General features: G+C 38.4%; 2 protein-coding genes across 2 annotated transcripts; both read left to right on the forward strand.

The window, feature by feature from the left end:
- The first annotated feature begins 445 nt into the window (after positions 1-445).
- LOC101341314 (interferon alpha-5-like) lies at positions 446-1,152 on the forward strand. Its single transcript, XM_004373554.2, has one exon. It carries the CDS (start codon positions 446-448, stop codon positions 1,034-1,036), a length of 591 nt encoding a protein of 196 aa, XP_004373611.1. The 3' UTR covers positions 1,037-1,152.
- An 8,747-nt stretch (positions 1,153-9,899) lies between these two features.
- LOC101341564 (interferon alpha-5-like) lies at positions 9,900-10,511 on the forward strand. Its single transcript, XM_004373555.2, has one exon. It carries the CDS (start codon positions 9,900-9,902, stop codon positions 10,488-10,490), a length of 591 nt encoding a protein of 196 aa, XP_004373612.1. The 3' UTR covers positions 10,491-10,511.
- The last annotated feature ends 1,900 nt before the right edge of the window (positions 10,512-12,411 follow it).

Genomic DNA, 12,411 nt, shown 5'->3' on the forward strand with positions numbered 1-12,411 from the left:
CCATTTTAATTTAACTTTTAGCTCAAAATTTTGATTTAGTCATTATTAATCCTGAATTCAATAAGCAGAGTAAAGTTCACACTCTTTTATTTTATGTATGAGACTCAGATATACATATAATGTATAAACAACATTACAGTATATCGGTGCTATTAAAATTTCAAGGGAGGATTCACTTAGGAAAAAAAACACTCAACAGGTTACCAGGGGGTCTCAATAATGAGAAAAAGTGGTTGAGAAACACTGCACTAAAAACCCATGTAGAGACTGCATAAAGGAAAGCAAAAACACAAGCAGAAAGTAAGGGGGGTTCATAAAGAAAATGGAAACTAGTGTGTTCCCTATATAAAACACATGACCAGAGGAAGGTCTGCAGAGAACCTGGAGGCCAAGGCTTACAGAGTCACCAGCATCAACCAGGACAGCAGCATCTGCAAGATCCCCAATGGCCTTCTCTTTCCCTTTACTGATGGCCCTGGTGGTGCTCAGCTGCAACTCCATCTGCTCTCTGGGCTGTGACCTGCCTCAGAGCCATCGTCTGGCTAACAGGAGAACCTTGATGCTTCTGGGACAAATGAGGAGAATCTCCTCTTTCTCCTGCCTGAAGGACAGAAATGACTTTGGCTTTCCCCAGGAGGAGCTTGATGGCAACAAGTTCCAGAAGGCTCAAGCCATCTCTGTCCACCATGAGATGATCCAGCAGATCTTCAACCTCTTCAGCACACAGACCTCATCTGCTGCTTGGGATAAGACTCTCCTGGACAAATTGTATGCTGGACTTTATCAGCAGTGGAATGACCTGGAAGTCTGTTTGATTCAGGAGATGGGGGAAGAAGAAACTCCGCTCTCCCTGATAAATGAAGACTCCATGTTGGCTGTGAGGAAATACTTCCAAAGAATCACTCTGTATTTGACAGAGAAGAAATACAGCCCTTGTGCCTGGGAGATTGTCAGAGCAGAAATCATGAGATCCTTCTCTACCTCAACAAACTGGCAAGAAAGGCTAAGAAGTAAGAAAGGAGACCTAGTCCCATAAAAAAAATGATTCTCATTGACTAATACATTCTATCATACTTCCACAAGTTCAGTCATTTCAAAGACTCTGATTTCTGCTATAATCAGGACAGCAATTGAATCAAACTTGTCAAATGTGTTTTCAGGAGTATTAAGCAACATCATGTTCAACCATATGGGCACTAGTTCTTTACAGGTGACCATACTGTTGTATCTATTTATCTATTTATTTAGCTATTTATATATTTCACTTATTTTTTGTTTGCATAATATCATGTATACCTTTACAGTGTGCATAAAAATTATGTTCTCCTTTATATTTTGTTAATTTATTATTTTTCTTTGTTCATTAAATTTTTATTATAGAAAAATTCTTGTATTTGTTTATTCTTTAAAAAGGAAACACCAAGCCTCATTGTGTAGTTCATTTAAAGAATGGATGGTATAATTCACTTAGCCATCATTATTATATACAAATTATAAGTAAAAATGGACTTTCTCTGTTCATATTGTATGTTGCCCTCAGGATTTAGAGGTGAATACAACAAACATAGTTCCTGCTCTCTTGTATCTTTGGTTTCTGCAGAGAAGAAAACATAAACACAATAATCTTACTTAACTAGTATCAGTTCAGTTAAATACTATGAGGAGATGAAGAAAAAAAAAGGAATTTTCTTAGCAGAAGCTGAAGTGACACATGCCAACAAGGAAAATAAAGGTAGTCTATATCCTCCGCCCTTGGGCTAGTAGGTATCTAGTCATTGTCCATTGGCAGTTGGATGAGTCTACAATTTACAAACAATGCCATAGCTGGAGGTTCATATCTATTCACAGAAAGACCTAATGGAACTGGCCACATGATAAGAGAGTCTAGAATGAGAGAAAGGCTTAAACTTAATTCTGAGGACCTACAGCCTTTAAAGGCGAGAGAAAAGTCACAAAGGAAACAGAGATGGAATGACTATACATTGGCAGGACAACAAGAGAGAATGGTGATAAAAGCATATTTAAGGAAATAATACTGCATAGAAGAAGAATCGATGCATTCATGGAAGATGTGGATTGAAACTGTTTTCTATACCCTAAATACAGATGGCATTGAGGATCTTAGTGAGAGCTGGACTGGAAGAAGTACTAATAAGAAACCATGATGGAGTAAGTGGAAAGGTGAGGAAGAGAAGTTAGTGACAGTAGGTACACAAAAAAAATTCTGAGTGGTTTGTCTTCAGAAGTGGATGGTAGAATTAGGGTAGAACATGGAAACAAATATGGATTATATTTACTCTGCATAGTTTTTCCTTTTTTGAAATAGATTTTTCTCTGGCTAGATTCATAGAATTCACTTATTGGCAAGTCATTTAAATTTTGTTTATTATAAATCAGATATATTTAATAGCTTACAATGAAAATGTCTCACTGTTTTAATTAAAACTACCTTGAATATCAGTAATCTGCTCAGTGGATTGACAGTGTCTATAATGGGAAAAACAGAGGGCATCAGAGACCTCAGTAAAAGTGGTTTGGTAGAATTAATATGCAGAAACCATATTGGAGTAGGTGTAAGAGTGAGTAAGAGAGGAGAAACTCTCCCAGTGTCATTTCTTTTTTCACCTGGGGAGTCACTTTCCTTCTTTTACTTTCATCATATTCAGATTTTCATTTGCTTTCATTTTGCCTCAAGGCCTCCAAATGCAGTGACAGCTTTCTAAGAAAGTTAAACAGAAAAAGGAAAAATGAAGTACTGAAAACTATAAAAAATAATGGTACAGTCCTTTTCATTTCCACTTTTACTTCTCTATTTTGGTACTAACCTGAAGATGAAATAGAAAGTAATTCAGATGCAGCAAGACAAACCTTGTGTAGAAAAATACTAAATGAAAGAGAAGGTATAAAATTTTAAAGAATCTCAAGCCAGTGAAGAAAGGAAGGCTTATTTTATTCAGCATTGTATGCTGGGCCTCACTGCCCTACATGTTGGCTGTGAGACAGAGAATGATGAACCAAGGGGCTCAGAAACTTTGAGCATAATAAGTGTTCAATAGTTTAATAAATTGAACTCAACACAGAAATCAACACTTGGCAAAATAAAAGTCCTTTTTCTATTTAATGTTAAAATGGAAAAAAAAAAAAAGAATGAAAAAGAATGGGTAATTTTCTTACTCCTACACTTTCTCCCTGCCCACGCATATTCAGCATTTCTTTTTTCTCATGTCATCTGGAGGCTATGGAAATATTTAATACCTGAGTTCCTGATCAAAAGAAGAAGTCACACTTGACAACCTATATTATTCACAAAAACATGCTGGGGGCTTGTGCAGTTGATTCTTTGGGGACAAAAGCAATCACCCTCCAAGAAAGGTGTGCTACAAATCTGTCAGTTTGATATACTGTGGGGGCTTGCCTGTTGCTGTGATGCTGGAAGCTATGCCACTGGTATTCAAACGCCAGAAGAGCCACCTATGGCAGACAAGTTTCAGCTGAGCTTGCAGGTTAAGACAGACTAGGAAGAAGGATTTGGCGGTCTACTTCTGAAAAGAGTTAATATCATTAATATCACATGCAAGTAAAATTTTGCAGAAGATCATTCAAAAGTGGTTGCATCAGTACATCGACAGAGAACCGTCAGAAATTCAAACCAGATTCAGAAGAGGACATGGAATGAGGGATATCACTGCTAATGTCAGATGGATCCTGGCTGAAAGCAAAGAACACCAGAAAGATGTTTACCTGTGTTTTATTGACTATGCAAAGGCATTCGACTGTGTGGATCATAATGAATTATGGGTAACATTGTGAAGAATGAGAATTCCAGAACACTTAATTATGCTCATGAGGACTTGTACATAAATCAAGAGGCAGTCTTTTTAACAGAACAAGGGGATACTTCGTGGTTTAAAGTAAGGAAAAGTGTGTGTCAGGGTTGTATCATTTCACCATACTTATCCAATTTGTATGCTGAGCAAATAATCCAAGATGCTGGACTTTCTGAAGAAGAACGTGGCATCAGCATTGGAGGAAGACTCATTAACAACCTGTGTTATGCAGATGACTCAGCCTTGCTTGCTGAAAGTTAAGAGGACTTGAAGCACTTACTTATGAAGATCAAAGACCACAACCTTCAATATGGATTACACCCCAACATAAAGAACACAAAAATCCTCACAACAGGACCAATTAGCAACAACATGATAAACGGAGAAAAGAATGAAGCTGTCAAGAATTTCATTTTACTTGGATCTGCAATCAACACCTATGGAAGCCAGCAGTCAAGAAATCAAAAGACGCACTCATTGCGCAAATCTGCTGCAAAAGACCTCTTTAAAGTGTTGAAAAGGAAAGATGTCAACTTGAAGACTAAGGTGCACCTGACCCAAGCCATGGGTTTTTCAATCACCTCATATGCATGTGAAAGCTGGACAATGAATTAGGAAGACCGAAGAAGAATTGACGCCTTTGAATTGTGGCGTTGGTGAAGAACACTGAATATACCACAGACTGCCAAAAGAACAAACAAGTCTGTCTTGGAAGAAGTACAGCCAAATGCTCCTCAGAAGCACTGATGGTGAGACTTCGCCTCATGTACTCTGGACACGTTATCAGGTGGGATCAGTCCCTGGGTGTCTTAGGCTGGGTTCTCTAGAGAAACAAAACCAGTAAAGTATATAAATATATATATAGAGAGAGATTATATCAAGGAAACAGCTCACGTGATTGTAGAGGCTAGAACGTCCCAAGTCCATGGATCAGGGTAGAGGCCTCTCCCAAATCACACAGCTGCAGAAGCTGGCAAGCCCAAGATCGGAAAGTCGGAGAGCAGGGCTCCCACTCACAGGCTGTGCAGATCGACAAATCCCAGGTTTGGCAGATAAGCTGACAGCTCAAGTCCCAAGAATGGGAGATGGGACGACAGGAAGCAGCTGCAGGATCCAGAGAGAGCAAAAAGCCAGAACGTCTGCTTATATACAGATGCGGGCCACACCCCCAAGGAGATCCCTTTCATCTGATTGGCTACTCACAGTATATTCAATCATGGGAGTGATTACATTAAAACACGTAGACTCATGGCCCAACCAAGTTGACACACAATCTTAACCATCACACTGGGAAAAGATATAATGCTTGGTAAAATAGGGGGTCAGCGAAAAAGAAGTCCCTCAACGAAATGGATTGACACAGTGGCTGCAACAATGGACTCAAGCATATCAATGGTTGTGAGAATGGCGCAGGACTGGGCAGTGTTTCGTTCTGTTGTACATAGGGTTGCTATGAGTTAGAACTGACTGGACAGCACATAACACAACAACAACAACAACAACAAGTTTAAATGTGTGATCAGCTGACTAATGCCAGTCTGTTAAAGAGTGACTTATTGAGAGTCACTTTCCTTCTTTTACTGTCAGTTCAAGACGTGTGTGTGCACATTGAGCTAGAAGGTAATCTAAAGATGTGTTAGCTAACTTAAGAGGTGAGGTGCGGCTGGGGAAAGGATAAAAATATTGTGGGTCTTACAACTGACACACCCATGTCCAATTAAAAAATTAGGATATCACCCAGAGATTTCAGGTAGTAAAGACAATTACCTGAAGAGTCTACAGTGACTCCTGTAAGAAAAGATTAAAAGAGTGAAAAATGCCTGTTACATTCCTGGACACAATGCCCAGGTGAAGCCCAGCCCATTGGTCATTCTTGAATGTCTTCCTTCATGAGAGAAAATCTGAGTATGTTATTCATTAATAATTATATCTTCAGTAATTACTGTGAACCTTTTGCTAGTGGTAAAACAGTGAACAGCAAATAGCCTTTATGCTAAGAAGGTATCTGTCAAACAAGTCTAATAAATCCTTTCTCAAGAGGAAAAATCCAGAAGGCTGAGGAAATTTGGCTGCCATGCAAAACAAAGAGGGCAAAAACAGAGCCCTGGATCAGAGGTAAAATTTGTTTTTGGCAAGAAGAGGGGCATTATTTACGTAGGTTTTACTTTAAGGAAAGATTTTGCTAACTTGATAGATTTGCATCCATTTGTATGGGAACATATGAAATTTCTTTGGGCAAATTAAACTGAAATTGAAAAAAATGAAACAAATAATTTAAATTGTTGATGTCTCCTAAATTCATTTTTGAGAATACCAAAGGAAATTAAAAAAAAAAAAAAGGAATGAACGTATACATTCTGTAGGATATGAAAACTATCATGTTCTGTATTTAACAGACATGCATAAAAAAGTCTTCAGAGATCCTGGATGAAAAGGCTCACACAGGTTCTATGAAGACTTTATTTGGTCTTCCTTATTCATTGTCCAGCTTTCCCATGCATATGAAGTGATTGAAAACACTATGGCCTGGGTCCGGAGCACCTTACCCTTCAAGGTGACATCCTTGCTTTTAAACACTTTAAAGCGATCTCTTGCAGCCGATTTGCCCAATGCAATGCGTCTTTTGATTTCTTGACTACTGCTTCCATGGATGCTGATTGTGGATCCAAGTAAAATGAGATCCTTGACCACTTCAATCTTTTCTCTGTTTATCATGATGTGGCTTATTGGTCCAGTTGAGAGGATTTTTATTTTCTTTACATTGAGGTGTAATCCATACTGAAGGCTATAGTCTTTGATCTTCATCAGTAAGTGCTTCAAGTCCTCTTCTCTTTAAGCAAGCAAAGTTGTGTCATCTGTATAACACAGCTTGTTAATGATTCTTCCTCCAATCCTGATGCCCTGTTCTTCTTCATATAGTTCAGCTTCTTGGATTATTTTCTCAGCATACAAATTGAATAAGTATGGTGAAAGGATATAGCCCTGACACAATTTTCCAGATTTTAAACCATGCAATATCCCGTTTTTCTGTTCGAACAAGGCCTCTTGATCTATGTACAGGTTCTTCATGAGCACAATTAAGTGTTCTGAAACTCCCATTTTTATCAATGTTATCCATAATTTGTCATGATCCACATAGTCGAATGCCTTTGCATGCATAGTCAATAAAACACAGGTCTGTCAGTTTGTTGTACTGTGGGAATTTGCCTGTTGCTGTGATGTAGGAAGTTATACCACCGGTATTCAAATACCAGCAGAGCCACCCATGGCAGACGGGTTTCAAAAAAGCTTCCAGACTAAGACAGACTAGGAAGAAGGACCTGGCAGTCTACTTCTGAGAAGAATTAGCCAGTGAATACCTTATGAATAGCAGCGGAACACTGTCTGATACAGTGCTGGCAGATGAGCTTCTCAGGTTGGAAGGTACTCAGAAGATGACTAGGGAAGAGCTGCCTCCTCATAGTAGAGTTGACTTTAATGACATGGATGGAGTCAAGCATTTGGGATCTTCATTTGCTGATGTGGCACAACTCAAAATGAGAATAAACCGCTGCAACCTTCCATTAATAATCACAACATGTAATGTGCAAACTATAATCTAGGAAAATTGGAAATAAAAAATGAAATGGAATGCATGAACATCGATATCCTAGGCATTAGTGAGCTGAAATGGACTGGTATTGGCCATTTTGAGTCGGACAATCATATATATGGTCTACGATGCTGGGAATGACATCTTGAAGAGGAATGGTGGTGGGTTCGTCGTCAAAAAGCACATTTCAAGATCTACCCTGAAATACAATGCTGTCAGTGATAGGACAATATCCATACACCTACAAGGAAGACCATTTAATATGACTATTATTCAAATTTATGCACTGACCACTAAGGCCAAAAAGGAAGAAATGGAAGATTTTTACCAGCTTTTGCAGTCTGAAATTGATCAAACATGGAATCAAGATGCATTGATAATTACTGGTGATTGGAATGGGAAAGTTGGAAACAAAGAAGGATTGTTAGTTGGAAAATATGACCTTGGTGGTAAAAACAGTGCTGGAGATCACATGATACAATTTTGCTAGACCAATGACTTCTTCATTGCTGTTACCTTTTTTCACCGAAATAAACAGTGCCTACACACGTGGACTTTGCCAGATGGAATACATAGAAATCAAATCGACTACATCTGTGGAAAGAAACAATAAAAAAGCTCAATATCATCAGTAAGAGCAAGGCCAGGGGCTGACTGCAGAACAGATTATCAATTGCTCATATACAAGTTCAAGTTGAAAAAAATTACAAGTCCACGAGAGCCGAAGTACAACCTTCAGTATATCCCACCTGAATTTAGAGACCATCTCAAGAATAGATTTGACTCATTGAATGCTAAGACTGAAGATCAGATGAATTGTGGAATGACATCAAGAACATCATACATGAAGAAAGCAAGAGGTCACTAAAAAGATAGCATAGAAAGAAATGACCAAAGTGGATATCAGAAGAAGTTCCGAAACTTGCTCTTGTACATAGAGTAGCTAAAGCGAAAGAAAGAAATGATGAAGTAAAAAACCTGGACAGAAAATTTCAAAGGGAGGCTCAGGAAGACAAAATATTATAATGACATGTGCAAAGACCTGGAGTTAGAAAACCAAAAGGGAAGAACAGGCTTGGCATTTCTCAAGCTGAAAGAACTGAAGAAAAAATGCTAGCCTCGAGTTGCAAAACTGAAGGATTCTATGGGGAAAATATTAAACGACATAGGAAGCATCAAAAGAAGATGTAAGGAATACACCGAGTCACTATACCAAAAAGAACTACTTGACGTTCAGTCATTTCAGGAGGTAGCATATGATCAGGTAGCATATGATCAGGAACCGATGGAACTGAAGGCATTGGCAAAAAACAAGGCTCCAGGAATTGATGGAATACCAATTGAGAAGTTTCAACAAACAGATGCAGCGCTGGAAGTGCTCACTTGCCTATGCCAAGAAATTTGGAAGACAATTACCTGGCAAACCAACTGGAAGAGATCCATATTTATGCCTATTCCAAAGAAAGGTGATCCAACCAAATGAAGGAATTATCGAACGATATCATTAATATCACACACAGTAGAATTTTGCTGAAGATCATTCAAAAGTGGCTGCAGCAGTACATTGATAGAGAACTGCTAGAAATTCAAGCCGAATTCAGAAAAGGATGTGGAACAAGGAATATCATTGCTGATGTCAGATGGATCCTGGCTGAAAGCAGAGAATACCAGAAAGATGTTTACCTGTGTTAGTGGAGATGGATTTTTGAAACCAAGAAATGAAGGTATCTTTGAAACTAAGATAACAACAAATTGTGGTCTTTGCTATTTGTCTATTGTTACTCTTGTTGTTGTTGGGTGTTGTTGAGTTGATTTTTGACTCATAGTAACCCCATATGATAGAGTAGAACTGCCCCATAGGGTTCTTTAGGTTGTAATCTTAACAGGAGGAGATCTCCAGGTCTTTCTCCTGCAGAGCCACTGGGTGGGTTAGAACAACCAGACTTTTTGTTAGCAGCATAGTGCTTTCTGTCAATACAAGGAATGAGGAGACATATATGTGCATATGGATGTGTACCCACGCACACACACACACACACACACATTCTTGCTCCATATATGTACCTCCCTTCCATTATTAACCCTGCATTCAATAAAAAGGGTAAAGTTTACACTTTCTCATTTTATGTATAAAACACAGATATACATATAACATATTAAGAAAAATACAGTATATCTATGGTATTAAAATTTCATGGGGGGGTTAGTTAGGAAAAAAAAAACTCAAGAGGCTGCCAGGGGGTCTCAATAATGAGAAAAAATTGGTTGAGAAACACTGCACTAAAGACTCACATAGAGAGTGCATAAAGGGAAAGCAAAAACACAAGTAGAAAGTAAGGAGGGGGGTCATAAAGAAAATGGAAACTAGTATGTTCCCTATTTAAAACATATGCCTGGAGGTAGGTCTTCAGAGAACCTGGAGGCCAAGGCTCACAGAGTCACCAGCATCAACCAGGACAGCAACATCTGCAAGATCCCCAATGGCCTTCTCTTTCTCTTTACTGATGGCCCTGGTGGTGCTCAGCTGCAACTCCATCTGCTCTCTGGGCTGTGACCTGCCTCAGAGCCATAGCCTGGCTAACAGGAAAACCTTCATGCTTCTGGAACAAATGAGGAGAGTCTCCCCTTTCTCCTGCCTGAAGGACAGAAATGACTTTGGCTTTCCCCAGGAGGAGCTTGATGGCAACAATTTCCAGAAGGCTCAAGCCATCTCTGTCCACCATGAGATGATCCTGCAGATCTTCAACCTCTTCAGCACACAGGCCTCATCTGCTGCTTGGGATAAGACTCTCCTGGACAAATTGTATGCTGGACTTTATCAGCAGTGGAATGACCTGGAAGTCTGTTTGATTCAGGAGATAGGGGAAGAAGAAACTCCGCTCTCCCTGATAAATGAAGACTCCATGCTGGCTATGAGGAAATATTTCCAAAGAATCGCTCTCTATCTGACAGAGAAGAAATATAGCCCTTGTGCCTGGGAGATTGTCAGAGCAGAAATCATGAGATCCTTCTCTGCCTCAACAAACTGGCAAGAAAGACTAAGAAGTAAGGAAGGCAACCTGGTCCCATAAAAAAATAATTCTCATCAACTAATACACTCTATCATATGTCCACAAGTTCAGCCATTTCAAAGACTCTCATTTCTGCTATAATCAGGACAGGAATTGAATCAAACTTGTCAACATTGTGCTCAACTACATGGGCACTAGTTCCTTACAGGTGACCGTGCTGATATTATCTATTCATCTATCTATTTAAATACTTATTTACTTATTTATTTAGCTATTTATATATTTAACTTATTTTTTGTTCATATCGTATCATGTATACCTTTACGTTGTGCATAAAAACTATATTCTCCTTTGTATTTTGTTAATTTATTATTTTTCTTTGTTCATTAAATTTTTATTATAGAAACTTCTTGTATTTATTTATTCTTTAGAAAGGAAACACCAAGAATCCTGATTGAGTAGTTCAATTAAAGAATGGATGGTATAATTCACTTAGCCATCATTGTTATGTACAAGTTATAAGTAAAAACCGACTTTCTCTGTCCAGATTGTATGTTGCCCTCAGGATTTAGAGGTGAATACAACAAACATACTTCCTGCTCTCTTGTATCTTTGGTTTTTGTAGGGAAAGAAACCTAAAAACAATAATAATGCCTAAACGATAACAGTTCAGTTAAATGCTATAATGAGATGAAGAAAAAAAAAACCGGAATTTTCTCAACAGAAGCTGCAGTGACACATGCCAACAAAGAAAATAAATGTGGTCTATATCCTTTGCAAGTGGCTAGTAGGTAGCTAGTCAATTGTCCACTGGCAATTGGCTAGGAGTCTACAATTTACAAACAATGCCCTGGCTAGAGGTTCATATCTGTTCACAGAAAGACCGTGAAAGGAAGTGATCACATGATAAGAGAGTCTAGAATGAGAGAAAGACTTAAACTCGATTCCAGTGACCTGCAACCTTTAAAGAGTAGTGAAGTGCTACAAAGAAAACAGAAGTGAAATGGTCACACATTAGAAGGATAACAGATAAAATGGTGATAAGAGCATATGTAAAGAAATAATACTGGGTAGAAGAAGAATCGATGCATTCGTGCAAGATGTAGATTGAAACTGTTTACTACACCCTGAATATAGATGGCATTGAGGGTCTGAGTGAGAGCTGGATGGGTAGAATTCCACTCGTAAGAAACCATACTGGAGTAAGTGGACAGGTGAAGAAGAGACGTTAGTGACAATAGTTACAGGAAAAATTTTTGAGTCGTTTGCCTTCTGAAGTGGATGATAGAATTAGGGTGGAACATGGAAAAGAATATGGATTATATTTACTCTGCATAGTTTTCCCTTTTTTGAAATAGATTTGTCTCTGGCTAGATTCATAAAACTGATGTATTCGCAAGTCATTTTAATATTCTATTTATTTTAAGTCAGATATATTTAATTGCTTACAATGAAGATGTTTCATTGTTTTGTTTCAAGCTACCTCGAATGTCAGTAAGCTGTTGAGTGGATTGAGACTGTCCACACAGAGAACATCGATGTCATCGGAAACCCTAGTGAGAGATGTTTTGTAGAATTAATATGCAGAAACCATACTGGAGTAGGTGGAAGAGTGAATAAGAGAGGAGAAAATCTCCCAGTGTCATTTTTTTTCACCTGGAGAGTCACTTTCCTTCTATTCAGATTTGCTTTGGTTTTCCTTTTGCCTCAATGTCTCCAAATGCAATGACAGCTTTCAAAAGTTAAATGGAGAAAGGAAAAATGATGTATTGGAAACTATGAAGAATAATGGTACAGTCCGTTTCCATTTTTACGTCCCTATTTTGGTACTAACCTGAAGATGAAATGGAAAGTAATTCAGATGCAGCAAGACAAAACTTGTCTAGAAAAATACGGAATGAAAGAGACGGTATAAAATTCTAAAGAATCTCAAACCAGTAAAAAAAGACTCATTTTTATCCTGCATCCTATGCTGGGCCTC

The sequence above is a fragment of the Trichechus manatus genome, unplaced genomic scaffold, assembly GCF_000243295.1.
Source record: "Trichechus manatus latirostris isolate Lorelei unplaced genomic scaffold, TriManLat1.0 scaffold00025, whole genome shotgun sequence".
NCBI lineage: Eukaryota > Metazoa > Chordata > Mammalia > Sirenia > Trichechidae > Trichechus > Trichechus manatus.